Below are 27,278 nucleotides of genomic sequence, written 5' to 3'. Positions count from 1 at the left end.
CCAATGATGACAGCAGATTAATGGTTATTGTACATTAGTATGTTGTTTCTCTGCCCTCAGGACATTTAGTAGCAAGTACTTGAGATTGATTGACAGCAGCAAGACCCTTCTCCTGGCTCTGATTGGTTGTTTGGGGTCAGGAGCGGTGCATTTCTTCAAATGGCAATATGAGCACAGGGAGGAGATGATAGATCTTTTCACAAAATAAAATGTCAACACATGGTGACAGCTTTAACAAATGTAAAATGCCTTTTTTTAAAATAAAATTACATACGGCGTCTTTAAACATAACTGATGCATATGTACTCGCATCCAAAATGTGATACTTTGTTTGGTTTAGACTGATATATTTCTGGGAAACTTCTTTTGTTTGGTAATAATGGAGACCCCGGAGCTCTCTGGGACCTTCCAGACTGTTGAAATGTTTTATGTATTCTGCAGATGTGTTTGACTTCACTGCTTGGTTTCTGCTCCGATTTGCTCTGTCAGCTTCTCGACATGTGACCCACTCCAGACGATGTTGGGTCAACCAACTGGGCTGCAGAAACATCTCAAGGATGACCAATCAGATCTGTGAATATTTTTGCATGTATTATGTTTAAATGTTTACATTCTTTGTGTATTTTTTTAATATGTGACAATATGGATTTGTCATTATGGGCTGTTTACTATGGCTCATTTTGGATGAGAGTGTAGCTTCATCCAAAATGAACAGAACAACATGAAACCTGTGTGAAGGGATGGGAGTTGGATGCGGTGTGTTGTGTTGCTTCTATCACAATTTTGACCAAACTCCTGAACATGAGAGCCAGGCAGCTGACTGGTTGGTCAGAGGGAAGCTGTGGACTGGATCTTAAGGGGCTTGAGGAAGTTCTGACGACTTCACAATTTGTCCCTTCCTTCTGCCATTTTGAACTGGTAGAACCTTTTTGTCTCACCTCAGTAGTCTACATTTATTTCTCATTTTAGTTAAATAATCACAATTTAATCACATACATTTTTCTAAAAGGCCTGATATCTGAATTCACAGTATTATCTCACTCTATTATTCTTTTGTTTAGGTTCTTCTGATCCTCAATCAGATTTGTTGACTCAAAATATGACACTTTATGAACCCTGTGAACACAACAGAAATAACTCTGCGACCTCCTGCTGGTAAATATTATTTATTGGAGTCATCTATTCATATCTTCTGACAGAGATTATGAGCAGAACATGGAAAATTACTTTGGATCTCTGGTAGTCAAAGCTGGTTGAGAAGATTCCTCTGGTTGGAACCAAACACCCAGCGACCTGTGAGACTGAACTACCTGAGAAACCCCAACTACAGCAAAATCCGACCATACTGATCCACCGGACCGGAGGAAAACCAAGGAACACAACTCTTTTCCACCAGACATGGTGGTTTGAGTATGGGGGCGATCGGTTTTAAACCAAAATATGCAATAAATGCAAATATTAGCCTTAGTTATGATCAATTTCAGAACAGTCTTGAGTCAATGGGTTTAGATGTTCTTCAGTCAGGAACAAAGAAGGCCTTCTGATGGAGGGCTCCCATGTTTGGGAAACGTTTCACTCATCCTGCCTGGTCAGCCAACATGGGCTGTCAGTAATTGTTGCACACTGTTTCTTTAAGAAGTAGACCACAAACAACAAAGTATAAAAGACAGAAAAAGAATTTGAAACAAAAACACATGGTCCTCTAAAACCTTTAGAAACGGCTCCTGTTGTGTCGTGTTGTCTTGTGTCACGCAACAGGAACTCAGTTCAATTCCAGTTTAAAAAAAAAACATCCATCACATTATTCTCTAATGTGAAAGAAAAGGTGACCACTGACGTTAGTTTATGTTGTAAATTTGGATCTTTTCTTTTTCAAGTGTATCTTTTTGAATGCCTCAATATTTTACCAAGTGATCTGTTTCACTTTTTGAAAAACAGTCTAAATAAAAGTTCATTCATTTGTTCTCTAAGTGCTTAATTCCCTCCATAGCGTTGGGAGGCGAGTGATGACAGAAACCCAGATCAGGAAACGAAGGAGCTTTTCATGTTCAGCAGCTCTGACCAGATCGTCTCTGTTTCGAGCAGAAATATTTCTACATAGTAGCAGCAGGAGAGAAATAGAAAACCAACAGAAGCAGCAGTTCTGACATGCATGCTGCAGAATCATTCTGCGAATGAAAGAACACACAGAACATGGAGAGAAATGCAGCAGCATTTAGAAGCTCATTTGTTCCTATTGAGCTTGCAGACAGTTTGACACAAAGTGAAGCACGGCGGTGCTGACATCATGCTGCGGGGAGGTTTTTCATACTGCCGGGTGGATCGGTTTAAAAATAATCAGTGGCCATGTTGTTTTCAAGTCTGTTAAAAATAAACTTGTTTTCAGTGGAATTTGACACAATGGGAGTTTGTTGATTTCTATTTAACTCTGATGCATTTTAAGTTTTTCTTTTTTGCATGAATGTTTTCTTATATTATTATTGTCTTGGTTTCATCTGTCCTTGTTGTACACTTTTTTTTTATAGATAAAATGGACTAGTTCAGAACGAGACAATCCCAGAGGTGACGGAATGGCCATCCATGGATTGTCCGATCCAAAAGAACGCATCAAACTGTGGCTTCTGTTAACAGGATTCCTGCTGAAACATTGACTGATCTGGTTAGTGGTTCTCTTTGGGAACCAGCGGTCCGGTTCCAGGTGAGCAGCAGGTCCACTCCATGTGGCACGGGTGTGAAGCAGCTCTCTCAAACATTTGTTCAGTGATTCAGTTCTGCAGAAACACTAACCTTACAGAGTATATTTGGTCTTGTTTCTACTGCAAATGTTTAAGTTCACCTGAAAGACAACAAACTAACTGAAAACAATCCTCTCAGCAAGATAAAGAGCTTGTTTTCAGTTAATAAGTCCTTAAAATAAAAAAAAATAAACACCAGTTCCCCAAGCAGATTATTTCACTTATCACCTGTAAAAATGTTTTTTTTAAGGCATTATTGACCTAAAACAAGCTGCTTTGTCACTTCAAGTGCATTAAAATATTAGAACTAGGAAGTAGACAATAATACTTTGTAAGATTGAGTGTTTTTGCAGTTTCTACAGTAAATGTGGGTAAAACAAGCAGGTCCATTTCTGTCCAGGGAGAACAATTCAATTCAACTACCCGTTTTGCTCTGGAGCGACGCACTCCCCAAAAGTTTTTTTTTTTTTGTCTTATTTTACTCACTTTTTTAAAACACTCCGCTATAATCCCTAACACAGCTATAAATGAAAGAATCTGAAAATCAATGCTAAAGAGAAGCCTGTTGCCAAGGTAGAGAAACTGCTGCTGTAAAACATCTTGAAATGGAAGAATAAAATTAGCTTTTTGCTTTTCTCCTGCTGGCACCGGCAGCCTGCAGAGGCCTGAGACTGGTAACTGATGCAGTGGGCATTGCGCCTGCAGAGCCCTGCTGCATGGCTCGGGGTTAAAAAGCACTCATGAGACGTGTGACGGACGGTTTTCACAGTTGATTGGCACCGTTTGGCGACAGCTGCCGGTGCAGATGGGGGCCGCCCGGCTCCCAGCTGCTTTAATGGCAGTTATGGTGAGATGATCCTGCAGCAGAGAGCTCCTGTCCCACCCTGCTCGGTGCTCAGCATCGCTGCAAACAAGGCACTGGGAGAAAAAAAATCCAACGCTGATGGAGCAGGAGGGCAGCAGAGCTGAGCTACAGCAGCAGCAGCACCACCCTCCTCCTGTCCTGATGGAATAGCAGGTCTGACTGAGCGGATGTATCCATTCACTTGGAGAAAAAAAAGAAAGTGCAACTCAAACATAGCCCCCCCGCCCCCCCAAAAAAAACACACACACAAAACACACACAAAGTTTATATCCCTGAAGATTCCTCCAAAGAGATTTGGCATACTGCGGTTCTACACCGTTGCGGTTGGCTGTTTAGGAGGGGGTAGGATGGGTCAGCCAATCACAGTGTTGGCGGGGTCCGACAGTCTGGCTGGATCCGAGCTTCATTCTGTCAGAGTGGGTTACCTGGGATCACATGACACAGAACAAAGACACAGAGTCAGAAACAACCCGCTGACTTCTTCAGATACACGTCAGTTCAAACACGGGAGGGTTTGCTTCTTCTGCAAGACGCTGATCCACAGAGCAGAGGAGAGTTTGGACTGTAAGAACATTTCCCCCCAGAACTCTCTGACCTTCACATTGAACTGAAAACCTGATCCCTCCCTCACCTGCGGTGGCATTTCATAAGAAATGGAATGAATCGGCACAAAAACCACTGAAGAAGAGACTGAATTCAACTTCCTTCTTAAAGGACTGTAAAGACAAGTGGAGCAGCGTCAGATTTTACAGGTTGGAGGATTCCTCCTTTCAGATCAGGTCTTTTCTCTCGCTAAACTCACAAACTTATGCTAGATAAGTTTGTTTTGTTTTTATTTACCCATAATGCTCTGCACTAGTTCATTTGTGTTCACATAATGCACTGAACTGCAGTAGAGTTCACTTCAACTGAACCGACGCGAGAGACACTTTAAGGTCAAAATAAATTAGATTAATCTACATTATGAAATATGTTATAAGAAACGCATGCAATATTCACAGCCCTAAAACATAAAATCCACACGAACGATCAGTGGAAACAGCTCAGTTCTGACCTTCATTAACAAAGTAAAGGCTGCAGAATTTTGGAAAATTTATAATAAAGGTGTAACATAACAAAAGGTGGAAATGCAATGAACTTTTATTTTGCTGACACACTCAGCCTCTGAACATGACAGCAGCCAATCCTGCTGCAGTGGGCGGAGCCACAGCTCAGCATCTGTTCTGGACTCCACAGTGGAAACGCTCACAGAAACGGCCGAGATAAGAGAACGTTACGGGAACAGAACGGACAGCTCAGGGCCTGCTGGCGGGTCAGCGCTTGCGCTCTGGGTAGAAGGTTACCTGTGCAAAGGAAGCTTTAATCTGCCGGGTGCTCCGGACACGATCTGTTCACCTCAAACCACTCGTCGATACAGCTGGAACACAATCAGATCAGAACATTCACTCACAGCATGTTATGTCATTAAACCTAGCAGAGACACATGGTGTGAGCTGTTAGAGGATTCTTCACCATATGGAGCCACATGTCAACTGTAACATTTTAAGATGTGTAACAAAGCATAATGTGTCGTTTCTGGAGTCTGTGAAGAGCAAGGACTAAAAACGAGCTTCCCACCTTTTGTGATAGATGCAGAGGCAGGGCAGGCGGGCGATGGTGTTTCCCTGCTGCAGCTCCTCCAGGCAGATTGCACATTCTCCTGCATCCTTAGTCAGGACGTCCTCTAGTGGCCAGAACACAAACAACAGCAAAGGCATGAAAAAGACTTATGGCACCATTTCTAATGCCATCCATATTGAAGAAGTAAAATGGACACTGCTGATTTAAAGAGACAATGCAGCAGTTCATTCCATATTATTATGAAAGGTAGACCATCATAAACCAGGCAATATGAACTGTGAGCTGCAGGAGCTTTGACTGAAAGTTGTAGTTTTTGCAGTCAGTGAAGTATCCACATCCTGCCTGCTGCTGGCAGAGGGAGCAGGTTACTGCACATCGTTTTCCACTGATGATTAAATGGAGGTATAATTTAAAAAAAAACTGATAAATTAGTCTTATATTAGGAATGTGTCTGATGAATGTCAGTATAGTTCCTCCAACTTGATCCTTGGTATGTGCAGAATATGCATCAACTGGCAGTCGTGGGATTAACCATTAATTGTGATGAATCGATTATAGAAATAATCATCAACTAATTTAGTCATTGAACAATTGCTAACTAGAGTATATAGACTGACACATGCAATCTACTAAAATAACACACAGAGCAGCAGTTAAGACAAAACTTTATAAATACATATATACATATATGAAAAGTATGTGCAGCGTGCCACCCCCTCACAATTACTCAACTGATCACCAAGATAACTGATAAAATAATGGGTTACTAAAATAATTGTTAGTTGTAGTCCTAAGTGGGATACATACAACACTTTGGCTTCATTAAACCCTTTGTTCATTAGAAGTTGGACAGGAAGTCAGGGACAGAGAGCAGGGAAATGGTTCAGGTCCAGGAATCAAACTCACAACTGTAGCCTGGTGTTCCTGCTCTACCAGCAGGACGCAGGGTGCCCCCCCAACACTATAGTCAGGACAAATCTTGTTTGTTTTAATGCAACACATTTTGAAAATTTTTTTACCAAATAAATGGAAAGTATCATTTATAGTAATAAAAACTACAGCCAGCTTTAGCCCCACTGTCATTGTGAAGTGGCTGACAGCAAACTGAATCATCCCTTCACATTTAACATGGCATGTTGTTAGAAATAACATTTTGATGGATTGTCTGTTGCTGCTGGGTGATAGATCCATAGAACGTGGACTGCACCCACACTGCTAAAACAAATAAAATGATTTGGAACTGGTTTATGCACTAGCCATTACACTAACTAGTTCAATACTCAACAGTAGCCCCCATGTCGCTTGCTGCTTCTCTTTATGCATGCTTTAACTGCCCACAAAGGACAGTGAAGGTCTCACTGATTTACCAGGATGGGTTTAAATGTTCTCACAAATGCGTTCATACTCTCAATTTAATATAGTGGTTTGAATGCCACAGGAATCTCCCCAACCTTGTTTCCAGTTAGAGTTGCAACTCTGTGTATGTGTGTGTGTGTGTGTGGGTGTGTGTGTGTGTGTGTGTGTGTGTGTGTGTGTTCCTATGAGTGAACCTCTCCCACTATGAATAGCACTGGTCTGGCTCTTAAGTGGAAGTCAGCATGTGCACCATTAAACCCATCACCTGCAGCAAAACACACAGAGTCATTAGGGCTGATCTTATGTAACCGTGGATTAACCCACATAGGCCGGCAAAAGCTTGTTATTATGGGCTGGAGCACATGGCATCCAGCTCACTGAGGCCAAAAGCATCTATAATGCACAGACAGTCTGCTGCGAGTGGACGAGACTGTGGGTAAACACAGACTAAAACTCTTTGTGTTTACTACATACCGGTGTGTGTTGATCGATATGTCAACACACACCAGTTTATGCCAGAACAGAAACATTACCTTAGAGAATCCAATTTTACCACACATCAATCTGAATAGGGTCATACAGGCAGGTTCTGAGCCAATAAATCCACGACAAAAGTGACTTATAAGTGGGGGGAACATATACCTTGGACTAGGAGTGGATGCCCCAGCAAATTCAATCATGCATTGATCAGAGTAACCAAGAGCTCCATGTCAGACTCTGCATGCTTCAGGTAGGATGCTCAAGGGTCAAGCTCCAGACCAAAAGAGTCTTCCAAAGAGCTTTGGAAGACTGGCCAGGAGAACATCTCTTCTTTTTAAAAAGAACATGGTTTGCCTAAATCATAGTTAAAAAAGACCAATGTTCAATTTGCTCTGCGGCTAATGAACCTGACAAGGACCTGGAAAAGGACCTGGACAAGGACCTGGGCATCTTGCATGCTCTGAGTCTACCATCATCTCTTCTGCATATTCTCTAGCAAAATATGAAGCAACCTGGAGCTTGTCCATTTAATAAGACAATAATTCTAAACATATTGTGAAACTCAAGACTTATCAAATTACCTACAATCACCCTTAGTTTATTCACACCAGGCCTGGACCAAAAGAGCACATTAGTTTTTCTCTGGTCATTTTTGCTTTCACACATTACCTTTTGCAAGTGAACTATACCTTTATAGATACAGCTGTACAGGGTACAGCTGGCATAGGTCTGTATTCACACCAGAGGCAAACTGCACCAGAGTTCCTTCCTTGTTTGCTCTGCATATCCACTGTACAAAAGGTCCAGACAAACAAGGAAGCAAACTTTGGTCTGTTTAAAGCAGACCAAAAGTGGTAGATGTGAATACACCATTAAGTTTCAAAGAAGATCTTCTCTGATCCAGTATGTTTGATCATGAGAAAGGTGAGGGATCAGTCTAAAATGGAGCAGGATGGTCTTGTTCATGTTCTTAAGACTCAGAACCAGAAACATGAAGAAGAACACTGGAGATACGCAGCTTCCTCGTGGACTGAAATCTGGCCTCCTGTTGCAATGAAGACCTGTCTCAGCTTCACCAGTGAGCATTTAACCGTCATCTAGAGGAAAACTCTTTGTGTTACCTGAGGCAGACCACTTCATGGTACAGCTCATTAAAGCACAAGATACAGTAAGACCAAACTTGAGTTCTTTGTTTGAGAACACACACTGCCTGCTGTGTTAGGAAATAACCCAAAATCGATCACCAAGGCAACAATGAAGTTTTTATTAGAAGAATGACAGAAAGTCCTTGAAGTGACCGAGCCAGTGTCCAGATATCTATACTGCTAAGGATTCTGAGACAGAGGAGAATTTTAATGTTTGATTGCATAACAAACATTATGCAATGTTAGTTATGCAAATAATGAACATTTCAGTTCATTATTTGAAAAAAAAAAAACAACCTTGCTGCATATTACTGTAAAGTTCTCACTAAGTTACTGAAGGAATAAGCATCCTAGGAAACAATGAGCCACCGGACGGAGAAATGCTGTTGCAGACAACATCAGGGAAAACAAGTAGACCTATAAGAATCAATTCTAGACTCTGTAGCATCGGAACAGATAAAGACAGACTTAGAAATAAATGTGTGTTTAATAGATGAGTGTGTTTCTGAACTGGCTAGAAATAAGACAGGGAAACATCTCTGATGTTACGTTTGCATGGCAGCTGCTGTGTGTGCTTGCTATGAACCACCAGTGCATATATTTAGCGACCAGAAGGTGCTCTCTCTGAGTGTGTGTGTGTGTATGTGTGTGTGAAGACAAAATATTATTTGAGAGTCCATGCTGCAATTTCTGTTGACATGAGATGTGGCTAACTGTATCTTCTTCAGTTCCTGTTTCTGTATGAATCTGCTAGAGATCCACATTGATTGCTGAAGGCAGCAACTGCTCAGATTAGACAACACTGTGAAAAACTAATTACCACTTTGCAGATTTTCTCTGTTTTGGGTTTTTGTCCTATTTAAATGTTTCCTAGTTATGAAGAGGAAAACCATCTATCAAAAACAACCTGGCCATATGTGAAGAAGTCACTACCCACAAAACAGGTGGTTCCATCCTTGGCAGGAACAGCTCTGTGATAATTGGTAATGAGTCTTTTTCATCACTATGCAGGAATTTTGGTCCACTCAGCTTTGCAGAATTATTTTAATTCAGACACATTTCAAATATTTCCATCATTTTCAACCTATTTTAGGTCACACCATAGCACCTCAATCTGCCTGCCAGCAGTCTGGGTTTTTACCGGGCCACCTTAACATTTTCTGTTTTTGCCATTCAGTATTTTCTGGTGCAGAGCTGATGTCATGATTACAGGTCTTAAGGTAGTGCAGCAGCAGTAACTGACCACCACACTAGGTTAGTCCCAAAGCATTAGAAATGGTTTAGATGCCATTTCCAGACTTAGTTTCTTATCCGTTCTTAGATTTCAATCGGGGCATGATGTGTTAGGCCATATTTTCAGAGCATTGTGCAAAGTTCGAGTCAAAGTTGTATTGACTCAGTAGCAGACTTCTACAGTATGTATGATATGTGACCGCTACAGCAAACATGATAAAAATTGTCAACATGTCGAAAGAATTGATGGCAGCCTGATTAAACCATTTATGCTTCAGTTAGCTGCGCAGCAAGACAATGGCAGAACTTATCCTATGGCGCCAAGTGAGTCACTGGACATAAAGGCAAATATATGTAAAAGTGTGACATGGGTATTAGTGTTGATTCAACGGTTAACATGCTAACATATGGGGAGTTTATGTTAAACTCTGAGCCTTAAAACTGGTGCTTTGTCAGCACCCCTGCTGGACCAATGCATAGAACCATTTTCACCAGGAGATAGGGGCGGGCTCATGGTGATCAGCAGCCAGTCAAAATGTTCTGAGTCCCACGTGTAAAACTCTGCAGCTTATGTCTCGTTCACACAGCAAGACTTTGCAAAGCTGAAACAAAATCCAAGACATGTCGGACTGTCTTAGCTCCATATGGTAGCTTACGGTGAATTCCTCGAGGACAAATGAAAACACAGCTCGTTGAATGTGCTGCATCAGAGAGCGAGGTGACGGAGACATGGGGGAAAATTCTGAATAAAGAAGACAAAACAACAGCCACAGTGCAGCAGAGAGTCCAGTGGACATCAGAGACGTTTTGCATCTTTTTTCCTCTAATAAACATTGTCCACAAACTATCTGCATTGCTTATTCCCAGTCAGTCACATGCTCGTTTACACTGAGCTCATATTTGGTCTTCAGACTTTTTGTAAGATTTCCCATTTGACTGTTAGTGACAAAAATCGGTTTGTGTGTGGTGTGTTGCTGCGACCAAACCTGTTAAATCTATGATTTTTTTATTGGCCGACAAAGTCTTGCCATGTGATCCAGCAATTAGTTTGGTTTTTCATAGGTCAACTTTAAAATACAGTAACAGAGGGCAGGTAGGTCAACATGCAGGTTACAACTGTTTATTTCCTCCTGAATCCATAAAAGTTATTTATATCAATGTAATTTTCAACTCAGTTTAGCACTGTTAATTTTTTAATAACCATTGCTCTAAAAACTGGGTTTAACACCCAGATCAGGAATCATCTTATCAGGACTGTGAACCTTTCACAAGGCCTGCCAGTTGTTTATAACTTTTGAGACGTTTATAATGTGGATGTGATGTGGATCTTTGGTTTTGGAAAAGTGAAACCAGTTAAGACCAGGACCGCTTAAGAACTGGAACTGGTAGAAAAACTAGAACAGCAAGTGGCCGCCCCCTCAACACTGCTCCATCACCAACAACATTAATGACTGCCTCTCCTGCTGAGCCTCCAAGTGTGGCATTTTTCTTACTTTCTCCTCCATGCAGAAGCAAGCTAATAACACCACGATTATCATATGACCGAAACAGGAAGACACAGAGGAATCTGTGTCAGCTGAACAGGAAACCAATTTTTTGTTTTTCAAACAGGAACTAGACTTGGCCCCGAAAGTGCTCAGCTCAAAGATAAGTACAGTGGAAATGTGGAATGATTAGGGTTTCAGAAAGGAACAGTTTCACAAGTTTACAAGCTTGTGTTCATGTTGAACAAAAGGCGACGAAGCAGGAAGAAAGCAGAGTAATGAGAAAGGCCTGCAGGGCATATTAATCGTGATTCTGCCGTCCTTAAGTACACAACAGTGAGAATAACAAGGAGAAGCTGCCCTCAGGCAGCCACAGCATTAGTCTCTGCTTTTGGAAACATTACAGGCAGATTACACAAGATTTCACAGGGAAGCGGGTTGGAAAAGGAGCCTGCTGTTACATAACCAAAGAACTGGGAGCGCTTCATTTTCACACAGACTCAAGTCACTTTTTGAACTGTTGGTGGGATCCGGGTGTTATTAACTCATATATTATGCTCGTCGGCCTTCAATGAATTTTTATTTCCTCTTGTTTCACTAAAACAACTCTTCTGGTTTGAAATACTGCAGCATTTCAATCACATGCTTGATGTAGCTTGACGTTGAACTGATGTAAGAGAATGCAGTGAATTATCAGCCACTGCAGAGAATGTCAAATCAGCCAGAAAGTAAAAACAGTCTTTTATTTCTTTACATATTTCTTTACTTAGATATGTAAAGAAATAATTTAAAAAAATGTTAAACAAGAAAATATTGAGAATTGAAAGTCTGTTTGTTCTGAAATATTCCCAATAGACTGTCAGACATGTATGGATGTTAATGCCCAAAACCTGGACACTATGAGAAGAAGTGATGTTATCTGGTTAAGGTTTGGGTTTAGGACTAAGGGTCTGACGCATGTCCTTGTAATGGGTAGCTGCAGGATAAAGGTCAGTAAAGTTCTTGTGAAGGTAGAAAGACGTGTCAGACATGTGCATGACAGAGAACTGAGAGACGGTCTGTGATCCTGTGAGGAAGTGAAAAGAGAAAAAAAACGGTGGTGACAAATCACAAATTACAAACAGTCACGTTAATAATAAAGTTATTGAATGACAATAAACTTCATCTATCACCTTGTTAGTGTTTGCCATTTAAAGTCATGGAGTAACTTGCTGAACCCGGAACATATACTAAAGATCCAACCTTGACCACAGCGCGTTTCCTCCACAGTGAGCTTCTTCTTTACCCAAAACATCCCACATATTGTACTTGAAACTTTATGACCTTTTGCCCGATGATGGTGAGCTGAAGCAGCAGACCTTGGTTCAGAAAGCCGATGTTGTGCAGATCTTTAATGCTTAGATAAGATTAGATACTGCTCTGTCCAACCCTAGGGTTGGACAGTAAATACATAACAATATACATTGCAATAAACGCATCATAAATATCAATAGATGATACATCTGATAGAATTTCAAAATACAATATAAAGAATATTCATTAAACGTAGGTCGAGAACAGCACAGCATTCTGGGGTTGTTGGTAAAACATACCGTGGAAGAAAGTCACATCTTTATCAGCGCTCTGTAGAAGCGTTGCATGCCAGTAGCTAGTAGTTTAACTTTAATTAGAAAGGAGGCCTCATTCTTACCGTTATATGTGACGCGTGGTTTGGTTAAACACAAAACCAGGTGAAGATCCATCTCATCGGAGGACACATATTTAGAGCACACTGGACACTTGAACCCTGACAATAACAGAGAAGTAAACATAGCAACAGTGAATGACAGGTGGGAGGGAGAATGAGAAGAAACTGTGAAAAAACAGAATTAGATAGAAACTGATAAATGTGACAATTCTTCCTGTGGATTTGAATGATGTGTTTTTACATTTCCTTTCTTGTTTTCACATCTCAGTTTGTCTCATGACCTCATCTAATGGTAAATAATAATAATAATAATAATAATAATAATAATAATAATAAAATAATAATAATAATAATAATAATAATAGAGTTTTAATGCTAAATGCACATGTGGACACCCTCACCCTTTTGTCTTTTCAACCTACTGAACAATAATGAGATAAAAATGTTTTATGGAAAACTAACAAAAACAGGTCTAAAGTTGCTATTCCACATATTGCTTTGAAATGTAAATAATAATTGTGAACTGAAAAGGGAAAAGCTTTTAAATCATTACATACAATATAACATAAATACCCTACAAATTTAATCAACATAATAACAGCTGCCAGTCAGTGTTCGTAACAACAACAGCTCTAATCAGTCATCATGCACTGCAGATCTCAGGAAACTATAAATTTCTATTATTAAAAGAAGGGAAGAGCAATAAAGGAGGAGAGACTCTATTATTTGTGAAGCTCTTACCTGCGTCAGCTATGTCTAAGGGAAAAATGGGAAATTAAACCAAAACCTAAAATTTTACAGACATTTTTGTTGCTCATCTGTTGGGGGAAAAAACAGAAATCACATATTTGACCCCAAGGTGATTAATCTTTTGATCAGCAGCTAAGCTAGGCGGCCACAGATTTGTTTTGGCCGTTTTGAAAAATTTTGCAGCATTAGTGCTGCAGTTGTAACACGTACAGCTATGCACTACTGAAGAGCATTTACACAACGGCAACTCGGATCGCTTGGCAATGACACAAGGCAACTTTTTGGTTCATAACTATTACTGGAATTTTATCGCTTTGCATTGACAGTTCTAAAAAACAACAAAAACCATTTTGTCAATCGACCAGATGAACTGTGGGAGGAAGCCAGAGTACCTGGAGAGAACCCACGCATGCACAGGGAGAACATGCAAACTCCAGCTTTAAAATCTTTTTTTTTTGCCATTATTTTAAGCTTATTTTAAGCTTTAAAATGATTCAGTTTAAATAAGCTTAAAATAATGGCACCCAGGTAAGATGTTGACATCAAAACCACTGATGCTGCTCACTTGTTGTACATAAAATTTTAGAGTGTGTGCTTATAGAGGAACGTATGGTCTGTAAAGAAGAAATAAAAGGTTCAGGGAGATTCACAGGCAAGAAGTCTCCTGTTCCAGGGATGCATTCTGGATGTAGCCAATCCTGGATTTCACTCAGCATCTTAAATATGCTCTTTCCTTCAGAATGTCGCAAATCAGACAGAAATTTGTGTGCATTGTGTGCAGGGCTTACAAAAAATAAAAATAAAAACAGCTATCCTGCTGTTACTGATGGACTGAATAGATTAGGGCTACCAGCAGCGGGCTCTCTGCTGATTGTCCGACCTATTTAAGTAAATCACAACGAGCACAGACATGCACAGCAGTGTCTAACAAGATTTCCCAGCCATCTGCTAACAATCAGGAATGTTCTGAACATGGTAGGTGTGTTTATTTGAAAGCTTGCTGAGGTTGAACTGCAGCCCTGCACCATTTCTCCTCCAGGCTTCCTGATCACAGAGCTGTGCCCCCGCTGCCAGGCTGGGATGACTCATCCAGTCGACTGAATGGGACAGTCTCCGGAGGAAAACAGATCTGCCACGTGTCTCCATGCATGTCTACCGCAGGTCATACCTGCAGCTGGATCTAATGGATTTGTCCTTGAGAAACTCAAATTCAGGCTGGAATATAGTCATTAATGCCGTTCCTATAATTCTTTAACCAGGGGCGATTTTAGTTTTTACCCCATTGCTTCTCTTCAACATAAAATAGTGCAGCGAATTGAGCTGAAAAGCTAATAATAAAACGGTTTTATTAAGTATTGAAGATTCCTTCTTTTTGACAGTTCTCTGACATGTTAGTTTTGCTTGTAGAAAAAGCACACACACATATATATATATATATATATAGACATTTTTGTTGCTCATATATAATTTATGGAAGAAATTCATATATATATATATATATATATATATATATATATATATATATATATATATATATATATATATATATATATATATATATATGTATATATATATATATGTGTGTGTGTGTGTGTGTGTACAAACTGAAACCTGGACAACTATATCTAAAAAGATGCTTAATATTGTTAAAAAGTCAAAATTTTGAAAAAAACTACGAGCATTTGAGTTAGTTAGTTTACACTTTTTATTTATTTATTCCTTTTTTACAAAAGTCCTAAGTGGCACTTTTGCCTTTTTTCCCCTGTCTAAGCTGAATGATAATTTGTTTTAAAACAATTTTGCCAACAAATTCTGCCAGCAATTTTGCCAACAAATGTTAATACAAAACTGTATTAATAATACAATTTTGTATTATTAATTAAAATAATACATTTTAATTAATGTTGTTTGAGTTGCTTGTTTATTTTTTATGGAAAACAAACCATAAACAGATATTCAGAGGGTTAGATGATAGGCCAGAGCCAGTGTTGGGTAGGTCTATGTGCTGCACTACACAAAGCAGCAACAAATCCAGTCCATCAAGCAAGGAGAAGTCTAGTTACCCAACAACTCAATGACTGGGATTCTAACAGAATAAAGCTAATCATGATGACTGACCACCACACCAAACAGAAGACTAATGCAATAACTGTGTGCTTGTTTACATTTAGAACTAAACTACTAACTACATACATTGTAGTAAATTAATTTGATTGCTAAAGTATGAAACTTCACAACACAAGACAGGACAAAAGAAAAAATAGAAGAATGAATAAAAAGGTTCTGCTTTCTGGCATAAAGTGAACAAAGCGAAGGCTCCAGACTAGCTCTGCATAAACAGAGCTTCTTAGGTCAATCTGTGTGGAGGCGTTATTCGAAATGTCACATAGCAACAATCGAAGAGCCAAACATAGAGTGTTTCTGCATGAAAGTCTGTAAGAATTTAATAATATGCGACTTTATTCCTGAATCTAGCAGCTCTTTGTTCTCTCAAAAGATCAGACAGTCTGTTGATGAAAAGGCTGCAAAATGTGAAACTGTCAGAAGGATTTTTTTATTGACTAATGGCATGCATTGTTTCTTTTTTCATATCCCAAAGCAAAGTCAGACTCTTCCTGAAACTTAGAGTGTAGTTCCAAAGAGAGCAGCTGCCCTTTCTAAGCATGGTGGTTCCAACCCCCATTCCAAAATTGAAGAAGTCATTTGGATGAGACCAGAGACAACATCAAGTAAGAAGTCTAGTTACCCAACAATTCAATGACTGGGATACTAACAGGCAATGGATTCTTTACCTAGACAATCTGTTAAGAACCAGAATTTCTGAACTCTCCTAGCTTTTATACAAGTCTTTATTCTATTGTCAGTCAAAAATTAATATTTAATCCTGGTTTGTTACCATTTTGGTCCAAAACAGACTCTAATCACCAACTTAGAATATTTACTTTGTCATCGACTGTGGACTTGGAGAAGATATTTGACCATGCCCCTTGGGGAGTCCTGTGGAGTATTGGGTACCAGGTCCTTTAATATGGACTGTTAGGTCCTTGTATGCCCAATGTCAGAGCTTAGGTTACAATGCCAGCAATAAGTCTGGCTTGTTTCTGGTGAGAGTTGGAGTCTGCCAAGGTTTCCCTTTGTCATGGAATCAGTTCATATAATTTATGGAAGAAATTCAAGGCATCCAAGGTGACCGATTTGGTGACCTTAGGATCACGTCTCTGCTATTTGTAGATGAAGTTGTTCTATTGGCTTCATCAGGTCGGCATCTCCAATTTTTGCTGGAGAAGATCACAGCGAGTGTTAAGTGGCCGGGATGAGGATCAGTGCCTCCAAATCTTGAGTCAGTCTTGAGCCAGAAAAGGGCAGAGTGCCTTCTCTGGGTCAGAAAAAAGTCCTGCCTCTGGTGGAGGAGTTTCAGTATTTTGGGGACTTGATTTCAAATTAGGGAAAAATGGAGTGGGAGATTGATAGGCGGATTGTCTGTCATAGTAAGGAGAAAGCGTAGTACAGAGACAAAGCTCTCGATTTACCGGTTGATCTACATTCCTACCCTCCGATAAGGTAATGAGCTTTGGTGACCAAAGGCAACCAGCTGTAGTGACCTCTCATCCTTAGTTATAGGGTAAGAAGATCAGTCATCTGAGAGAGACTCAGCCAAGAGCCACTGCTTCTCCATGTCAAGAGGAGTCAGTTCAGGTGGCTCAGATGCCTCCCTGGTGAGGTGTTCCAGGCATATCCAAGTGGAATGAAACCCAGAGAGAGACCCAGGTCATGCTGGAGGGTCCACATAGGATGGAAGGCCTGAAGCCAAAGCTCCATCTACCTACCAACTGTCTTTAAATAATCCTGGGAATCCCAAGGTGCTCCAAAACTAGAAGGGATTTAAAGTGTCTCTAGTGAGACTCTAAAATAAACAACTTTTCGGCTTAGTTCCATTTTCACCAGGAGGGAACAGGGTAGCCAACATAAGTAGAGATGGCAGCAAGGTAACGATACTCCTTATCCTGAGCAACAGACTGATCTCGGCCTGGAGGGGAAGTTGTTCTGTTTTAAACCTGAGAACTGACCAATCGCATCACAGGATCTCCAGTCAAAACTGGAGAGGACAACCATCTCGGCTGCCTCACGACTCTGCTGCAAACACCTATAATGCAGATTGAAGATCTTGGCATGGAGAGTCCAAAAGGTCAAATATGACTGTGAATTTGTGGGATACGTGAATGAAGTGAGTAAGCGGGATCATGGGGCAGGATCATTTTTGTTTTAAAGCATGACAAGACAACTGAACATGAAAAATGACTGTTTTCCTCCTTTATTCTGCAAAATGTGAAACTGTCAGAAGGATTTTTTTTATTGACTAATGGCATGCATTGTTTCTTTTTTCATATCCCAAAGCAAAGTCAGACTTACACACTTCACACTATTACCCAGACTTCCACCTGTTTATGACTGCTCAGCATTTAATCTGCAGCTTGGAGAGCATCCCAGGGTTCCATGTTTATTACCCACAGTCCTTTACTCAGCTCTACTGCAGCTCCTGAATCAGCACATCTTCCACTTCATGCTATTCAATGGGATTTATGAATTACTACTGTATTGATCAGTTCACTGATCATCCACACTGCATGGCAGCCCTTCATTCTATAACTCAGGGAAGCACACACAGACATCAGGAGGAGCTGAACTGCTCCTGCTCCTTTCTGTATGAACTTTAGTTTTCCACAAGGCTAGGCAGAATCTCTGAGTGAAAAGTAGCTGGAGCAAGGAGGAGGTCATCATCCCGGGCCAATTAAATCACCTCGTTTCTCTGCAGTTGGCCTGCAGTTTGGAAGAGCTCTACTCACAAAAGGATGGAAGACACTATCCTTTCTTCCTTTCTTTAATACAGTTGTATTAAACAGTGTAAAACAAATGTTTGATATAAGTTGTATTAAACAGCTTTAAAATCAAAACTCAGTTAATGTCATTACCTTTTTTAAAAAATAGTAATTTTATTAGAAACAGAAGTCACACCTTTCAATTGCTACTTTTTAAAATTTTACACACACACACCCCTACACCCCCCCCACCCCCACACACACACACACACACACACACACGCACACACACACACACACACACAAAGAGAAAAAAACACAATCACCCTGGGGAATAGGCTAGCTCCGAGTATGGGTTATAATTTTCTTCACTGCAGTATTAATATGTCCTATTACTGAACTTTTTGGAAAGGTAAATACAACAATAAATTACACCCACATGTGAATAGTTGTAATCTGTGAATGCTTGAGACCACCTCTAGGAATGCTTAAAACAGCCTAATTCAACATATCAAATACTCCTTAATAAGCATAAATATATTCCAAACCAAGTACAGTCAATCAGTGCCAAGGAAAATAAATGGCATTCCAGGATTGGCTCCTTTACAAAAGGCCAACCAACAGCAAGTCAAGCAACATTGTTAATATGTATTTCAACTCTGTTATTTTTGAATGACACTCAAACATCTCAAGAGGTCGTTGTTTCAATGTTACAATCTTTCTCGTTTAAACGAGAACACATTTTGGTTCAAATGAAATATAAATCCATTTATGTGTGCTATATTTTCTTAAAATGACAAGGTTTCTCATTTTAACAACATACAGCCTCTGAATTTATTTCTTTGATCTGCCTGTTAAACTCTTCTGTACTTTAAAATTGCACCGTTATTGTTAACATTCAGAAATATATCAGTCCGATGCGAACATTGTTTGTTGGCAACAATGTTTGACAAGCTGTATATTTATTTACCTTTCCAACAATCTCAGAGATTTCAGAGGAGATTTGTCAACTACAGAGAAGGAAACTGCACAGAAGTCAGTCCAAAATAACTGGTATTTCCTTACTAATACTACACCTTAGTACGGCGTGCTGATATTAGAGCAGACACATTCACATATAATTGATTTTACTGGCACCTGTACTTCAGAGGGAGGTGTGAAAGAGGAAGTACAATGTGGGGAGGGGTTTGAATAAATGTGCTGTCAGCCACATGCACAATGGATATCTACCTAATGTGGCCCAGACGCCTACCTGCGTCAGGTTCTTTGTCTCCTCTCAGTAAATATTAGCATCATACACAAACACAGCACTGGGAGACCAAAATACACCTCCTGGTTAATGGAAAAACAGATTCCAAAAAGTGGACCCAAAACATGACCTTCATCACTGTTAAGCCCCGATTTAAAACAATGACGACAACTAGTTTGTCTTCTCATTAAGTGACGCAAGCTCGTAAGAGAGGGACAGCATAAAATCAGTTACAAGACAAACACCCCCTGGAATACAGTAAGAACAGAATGTATCAAAGTAATTCCACTAGCTTTAGTTTTTTTATTCTCATCAACTTAACTCGGTGTTAAAAAGATTCTGACTGGGGGTGTTGTGGTGGTGCAGGTTTAAAGCATAACCCACATATGGAGGACTTAGTCCTTGACGCTGACATCTCAGGTTCGATTCCCGGCCTGGTGACTGTTGTCGCATGTCAATTCACTATCAAAAAAAGGCCCTAGAGCCAATAAATCCTTTAAAAAATTCTAACAATCTGGTTTTCCACCGTAAAAGTGTCCTGAAACACTGAAATTTTCAACTGTACCATTCCTGTGCTTTAAAGTCCTCACAATAATAACCACTTAGTTAAACATCTAAAGGTGAACAGCAAAACATGAGGAAAAACTAAAGCCAGTCATGTGACTGCATGAGATTATGTGACTTCTTTATTTTTTTTTTTGAGTGCTGCATGATCAGACCGAAGTTTTTGACTGCACCCATCACGGTCCACAAGTTTCGCTACATCGGACCAGAACCAAGAGGGCTGTTCAGTGTTGTTGTCAAACAATTGTACTTTCTTATGGCTTTGAACAATTGCGCCTCAAAACTATCAACTGGAAGTTGAATAGTCGGAACTGGTTTTTGAATAAACAGCCACGATTCTGACCAATTATATAATAGTTTTGCATGCAGATAGGAGTGAAACGTTAAGCAGAAAGACTGCGGTAAGAGGAGGTGGAAGACATGAGTCTGAGTTCAAAATGACATGAGTTTCATCATGCAACGTGGACACTGCGAACCGATTTAGGCAGTTCTGCTCAAACATGTAGTTCATCACTGTTCTTTAGAAAGATGACAACAACTGATCGGACAAACTTTCCGACAGCATTGCAGAAGAGGATCTTATTCAAAAATATAACAAATTTAACAGCTCAAATGTGGAAGTTTCCTCTACCGAACCTTTCCAGATGGCTGGCTGCCACAGTTGGAGGAGAAAGTGTGCAATTTTGTGACTTTCAATTTAGGGAGAAAACTGGAAACAAATGTGTAATAAATGAGCCTTTGGTGTCCAGCTGAAGGCCCTTGGCAGGAGATACTAGGAAGTTAGGTTAAGCTGCCACACGCTTATCTCATTAGGACAGATTGCAGCTAACAAATACTGACTCCACCATAGCTCATCATTCCCTACAGGCCTCACACTGACCTGCAGGGCTTTTCCCAAGCAGGACACTGTTGATTCCCCACTCTGTTAGACACATGGACAATAATGGCACCAAGAAACTTAATAGAATAAAGTTCACTGGAGGGGGAAGAGACAGTCCCTTCTGCCAGAAAAAATGATTCAAAACAAGAAATAGGACTGGTACCTCTCTAACAAAACAATAAAAAAATACATCACAGAAAGGGTCGAACAATATTATTGATAGTATTTTTATTCAAATATAGTAAAAAAAAATAAAATAAAAAAAATAAAAATATACTTTTCAATAACCAAAGGAAAAAAACTATATCCATATGTTAGTGATCAAACCTTCTACTTGGTGATTAGCTCTTTGTGATGAGCGCTAAGTCTTGGTCTGGAATCAGCTAGGATCTCCAAGTACTATTTCATCATTGAGGTTATCAAATTGCGCTCTATGTAACAAAAAGATGGACAAAAAAGGCCCTGGACAATGCCTTCTTCAGGTTCTCAGGGGTCATGGTTATTGAAACTGTGACATTAATAACTGCAGTATCACTTCAAGTTCTTACGGCACAAACACACAGATATTATAGATTGTGTGGATGATTCTTTCCGACTGCATCAGCCCAGAAATCCAAGAACACAAAGCACCATGTCAAGTTCAAATTACTCCAACCCTCCATGTTCCATCAGTTTGCACAGGTTAGAATTGGAACAAAGTCAAAACTTTTTCATGATGAGGACTGAAACTGTACTAGATTCTGGTGTTTTACAAATGAAAAAGCTTTTTTTCTGCTTTATTCAATGCTCAAATTAAAACGTCTAACAGGTTATTAGTGGTGATGGAGAAATTGTCACATGACCACTCAAACTGCAGACGCTTTGAAAACTATAAGATATGTAACCAATTTAGTATCATATGGAAGTGGCATGGATTGGATTTTTTTCTGGGTGAAAAGTTTGATTTCGGTCATTCAGGCTGCCACAAAAAAGTTGAATATGGGTCAAAATTGAGCAAAAGAATCTGATTTGGGTGGAACTACCTGCTGTCTGAACAGCAGGCAAAGACCCAGGCTACAAAATATTGAGCAATATTAATTTGCTCAATATTCCACAATGAGCAAATTTTGCTTTAATAATATAATAATAATCGTAACAATCTGAAGTGGTGCAGCAGTACAAACAGAACATAAAGGTCTGCCATTGTTATTATGCTATGTGCAAATGAAAATCAGATAAGCACAATATGACGTTATTGATGTGACTGGTTCCAGATGTTTTTGGTTCACAATTCACATGAAGTTTCTAAAAACATCCAACTTAGAGCCTCTTATCAATTGTAAGCGTTTTTTGTCCAGCCAAAAGGAATCAAAACATGACTGTCCTCTTGCTGACATGTTGTGTACACGGAGCCTGGGGCTGTGTACTCCTTGGGTTATTTTAAAGTTCTCTGAACCTTAAACAGTTGGATCCCTTGCCTGAATTTGTAGAAAATGTTCACTCCTTGGACTCTTGGCAGTTGTGCTTAATGCTTTTGGCTTGTGGATAATCTAATTTGTTTGCAAATGGCCTTGTGAGGTCAAGAAGAGCCAACAATTGCTTGTGTAAGGTCATTGCTGACACTGGCTTCTTGGGATTATGCTAACATACAGCTGAACAATCAGCAAATGGCCAAATTTTCTGCTTTTGAGTCACACACTGATCAAATGCTGCTTACCTTTGAAAGCAGCAAAGCTAGTTTATTTGCACATTTTTTTTTTGTTTTTAGTTTGGCCTGTTTATTGAAACAAATGATGACATAACGCAATATATTATTTATTATGTAAGGGGAAAAGGTGATTCTATTATAATATCTGTATTCTCAGGGGTAAATGTCTTTTTAGCCATTTTTATTGGAATAAATTTTGGAAAATGTGCTCCTTGAGTGGTTTATTCTTACTGGATATAAAGAGAGAAGTCTGCAAACATGTTTAACTGCATGAGTGTACATCACGATTTAGTCATAACACCTTTTATAGAAGACTGAAACTTAGCAGGTTATGTTAATTATTGAGCTCTCTGCTGCTGAGTCATGCCCATATCACCAACCTGTTTGGTTTGCTAGATACGGCCAGCCAAAACCATAAGATGGTATGAGATACTAAAAATAATTAAAAAAACTGCCCTGGTGTGACAGGGTGCTGAGAAACCTCTGATTGAATGCATACCCCTTTAAATATCCAGGAAATGCTAAAGTGATGTCTCATATCAAAGGTATGCTCATATCAAAGGTCACACACCCACCCACACACACGCACCCCACCTGTTCCTCCCCCCCCATCCCACACACACACACACACACACACACACACACACGCACCCCTGTTCCTCCCCCCCCATCCCACACACACACACACACACACACACACACACACTGACGCCTAAGTTTAAGGTCCACTCCAATTCATGTCCTTCCTGATCAGCTGTCTCTAAACTAAACATTTTTCTTACCACAATACGACTGAAAGTAAGGCTCACTGAATCAATAAAATCACTACAGAATAAATTTGGGTTTTCTTTTTTGCATGTATAAAGAAATGAAATTAAAGAAATTAAAACAGAACTGAAGTTGGGCTCCATCTGATTTTCACTGACAGCAAAGCTTGAAGCCTTTCATATTTGATCCTGTACAACAACAAACTGGGTGAAAAAAGATCAACACGAAACCTACAGCTGTGAGGTGGAAGGACAATGGTCCATGGCCTTAATTTCTTTTCTTTTTTTTTTATGTTGACAAACAAAACATAATTTTATTCTCAGACCCCTTGTACTCTGATGTCGTAACAGAATATCATTATACTTCACTCAGCTGTTCTGTCTCTGGAGATCAAGGAACACCATGGGGAAAAAGTTGTGGAGAAGTTAAAATAAGCATTAAGTTCTAAAACTTTGAACATCTCCCAGAGTTCTGATCAATCCATCATCTGAACGCGGAAAGAATAAAACACCGGAGCAAGTTGGTTTACAAATAGATAATAATCAAGTCTCCTAGTGGTACTAAACTATAGGCTGTCAGATTGTCACTCTGCAATAAACTTACAACCTCCTGCAATGTATATTCACATCATATCAGTCCATGTAGAGAGAGCCTTTCAGAGCATGCAGCTTGGATTACAGAACAAAGGGGGAGGAGCCTACAATCCTTCACTTGTTTTTGCTCTGGGTTGATCCTCACAGGCGGTCCAAACACTATCAGTGTTCTAAACACAAGCAAGGTGTATGATGTTCTCAGCTCATTATTAACAAGCCAGCTAGTGACTAAGTCATCAGTATGATCATATATTAAATCCCTGCTGTTCTAACACTGAGTTCAGTTTGAGTTGGTGAACGTGGAGTCTTTTCTTAAAAAAAAAAAAAAGACAAAGGCAAATTCTACTTTTCATTTCTACGCTCAAATTTAATGCTATCTCCATTTGACCTGTTTTACATTTTGAAATGAAAGAAAGAAGTTTCGTGTTGAAATGAAGTTCTTGGGGTGCCTTGACACAGACACAAGCTCTTCACCTTTCACAACTAAATGCTGTGTCAGAATAACAAGGATTCATTTTTATTGTGGTGTGTCAATACATGAACATATTTTTACTGCAGCTGGACTTATTTTGCTCTTTCCTTCAGCATCTTGCCACACTGTCTATGCTGGTGAACGCAGACAAGGATTTGTAACTTTGTGTCCTAGCTGGCCAATAGAAATTCTCGCACTTGCTCCACTCCAGCCAATAGAAATGCTGTTGCTGCTAAAGAAACAAAGAAAAATCTTTTTGTTTATTCAGACAAATAAAAATACACCTTTGCCTCATCCTTTGGAGGAAGCCCCACCCCCAGGGGTGTGGGACATCATTTTATGAATATAATAAAATTATAATAAAATTTGTTTAAAAAACACAAAAAACAAAAGCCTTCTTTCAGATTAAAAAGAAAAGGTTAAATCTGAAAAATATCATTAAAAAAATTAAATCTCAAAGTGCAGAAAACTACATAAATGTGTGTTCTGTTAGACATGTTATAAATTACTGCCAGAGTATTTTTTGTCTTGAGATGTTTCTCGGCGGTCTCAGTTTTAGTTTTGAAATATTTTTTTTACATTAAAATTTGTTTCTTATTTAGTTTTTGCTTGCTCACCCCATTTCCGAAGTTCATCCACAGACAATAGACCTTAAAATCACTTAACAGTTTAGTGCAACAATATATTAAAGATGTACTTAAGTTATTTCAACCTTCCTCTGCATCCCAAACATGGAGAAGTTGTCATTCAGTTTTATGCTCAGCTTTTCTCAAACAAACTTCCAGAAAACTACAAAACTGCTGAAACACTGAGATCCAAGCAAGGCAAACTCCAAGCACTGACAGGACAACAGTTAAGAGTTACAACCATTAGAGGTGACCGACTGCAATTTTTGGGCCAATCGGCCAATTCTGATTTTGTTTGGTCCGAAAAGTTACTAAATATAGTGACAAAGTTCCTAAGCAGACAACAGTGGGGGTAACCTTTAACAGCACACACATGCAGATGTGACCTGGTGGGTGGGTCTGTCAGTCAGCTCTCTTTCACAGCATAAGAGAGGAGATAGAGGCTGATTTTAAGATCTTTTTGGAGTCAGATAAAACCTGGACTAAACAGTTGAACAGTCAGGGGAGCAGCACATCGCCGTGTCCTCCTCATGCTCACAGCCAAACACAGGGTGCCCCATCCTGGTCAGACAGACATTTGTTATGTATTAAATGTTTTGATAACATGAAACTTTCTTATCTCTTTTTTTTTTATTCCTCTAGGTTTGAGTCAACGTTCTGGGATGTTTGGTTCTTTTGGAGAACATTTATGAAGTTTCACTGATATCACTGTTGTAAACATCCAACACATCCTGCCTGTTGGAAAAGCCTCCACTGCTCAGAGGCTCACTTATGGACAAAAAAAAGTTAGAATATGACTTTACATAATTCCCAGCTGTACTGATGTTTACTTCTAAAGTTGTTGAGTTTCTACAATGTCAGACTAGGGTATTTTCTGAAGTCCCTCGAGATCATTATTTGTCATTCTAACGGGCTTCAGGTCATTATTTTGCAACATGAACTGTGATGGTCTAGAAAACGCTTTAAAGTTAGCTTTTTTGAGTCTATAGATAAAAACAATCTTTAAACACACATTTCTAAAGGCAGCAGAATCTGGATTAAAAGGCTGAATACGGTGGCTTCAGTTTGCCGGTCTGGTAAAGAAAGGCTTTTGATTGTTTGGATAGAAGTTTAGTCTTAATTTTTCAAACACAGAACCGAACGGATAAGAACCTGGACAAGCCTCGCTGTGTAAAACGATCTGCGGGACACTTGTTGGGTTTCCTCCTCTGTGGACATGTAAAATAAACGACACCTGACGGAACCGCTCGGCTTGTAAACAGTCACCGCAGGTCACTGAGCCGTCAACAGAGCACACCGCTTACCTCCGAACAGGTGAGGCGACAGGTGAGCGGGTAATGATCCTATCACCAGCCGATGACCGTCGTTCCCTCTTCGGTCCCTGTCCGCCGCCTCCTCCGGGCTGCTTCCACCGGACTCCGGTGAGCTGTAGACGCCGCCGCTGCTCGGTATGCTGATGCCGGACTGGGCTCTGGCGACATGACCGCCGGAGACCCCCGCGGACCTGGGCCTGGCTCCGTGTGAGTGACCGGAGCTGGACGCGGCTCCACTGGCTCTGGACACGCCGTGTGCGCGGTACCGGCCCCCTTCCCCCGCTGCGGCGGTCCTGCTGCCGCTGTTGGAAGTAGAGGACGGAAGGTCCGAGCCGGAGTAGGCTCTGGTTCGTCCGTTAGCGGCAGAGTTGGGCGAGGGGCTGCTCTGCTTTGCCCCCATATTAACCTCCGCTGTTTGGCTGTTTGTATTTAAAGAGGCAGTCTACGAGCCGCAGCGGGACAGTGCGCCAGATTTCCGCCCGGGACAGATATCTGTACCGGGACAAAGGTGCTGGAAGAAAACAAAAGAAACAAACTGTCCGTTGCTAAGATCCCATCAGCCAGGGAGAAGTTCGATCAGCCATCCGTTACTCCAGCTGGAGATGCGTGGGAAAGTTTAGACGCCGTGACCATTGTTGCTCTCGTGCTGCAGGTACCGTGGGTCCCCTCCTGGTCTGAGCCGGCCAAGCGCTCCTCACTGCCCGCTGCAGCATCGCACCTGAGCGGCCGGCTCCTCGCAGCTCGCCCCCCGGCAGCACATTGCTGCCCAGGAGGAAGTGATGGAGGAGAAAGTCTGGAGCAAACCGTTTCTCAGCGGCACCAAGGAGACTTGTGCTAACAAAGCTCGAGGTACTCACGTCAACGTCCGTAGAGACACTTCAAAATAAATGTAATGTCACGTAAACAGGTTTGGGACAAATGGTAGTTAAATCAGCAGGGTTTTGGGTGTAAAAC

General features: G+C 40.3%; 1 protein-coding gene across 1 annotated transcript; it reads right to left on the bottom strand.

The window, feature by feature from the left end:
- Nucleotides 1-1,147: 1,147 nt before the first annotated feature.
- znrf2b (zinc and ring finger 2b) lies at nt 1,148-27,205 on the bottom strand. Its single transcript, XM_055041910.1, has 5 exons — nt 26,316-27,205; nt 12,609-12,704; nt 5,218-5,323; nt 4,944-5,017; nt 1,148-4,025 (listed from the first exon to the last, which is right to left on the bottom strand). The coding sequence occupies exons 1-4, from the start codon at nt 26,722-26,724 to the stop codon at nt 4,960-4,962; spliced, it is 669 nt and encodes a 222-aa protein (XP_054897885.1). The 5' UTR covers nt 26,725-27,205; the 3' UTR covers nt 1,148-4,025; nt 4,944-4,959.
- Between the last annotated feature and the right edge of the window lie 73 nt (nt 27,206-27,278).

Source organism: Poeciliopsis prolifica, unplaced genomic scaffold (genome assembly GCF_027474105.1).
Source record: "Poeciliopsis prolifica strain line A6 unplaced genomic scaffold, Auburn_PproV2 SCAFFOLD017, whole genome shotgun sequence".
NCBI lineage: Eukaryota > Metazoa > Chordata > Actinopteri > Cyprinodontiformes > Poeciliidae > Poeciliopsis > Poeciliopsis prolifica.
Note: the sequence above shows the minus strand (reverse complement) of the source record. Positions and strands in the feature narration are given on the sequence as shown.

What these genes read in the sequence shown, in the direction of transcription:
- znrf2b (XM_055041910.1), bottom strand. Translation starts at nt 26,724, where the DNA reads ATGGGGGCAAAGCAGAGCAGCCCCTCGCCCAACTCTGCCGCTAACGGA. An exon ending in ACCACGCGTCACATATAACG is followed by an intron (nt 5,324 to 12,608) that starts GTAAGAATGAGG and finishes TCTGGCCACTAG; the next exon opens with AGGACGTCCTGACTAAGGAT. An exon ending in CTCTGCATCTATCACAAAAG is followed by an intron (nt 5,018 to 5,217) that starts GTGGGAAGCTCG and finishes ATTGTGTTCCAG; the next exon opens with CTGTATCGACGAGTGGTTTG.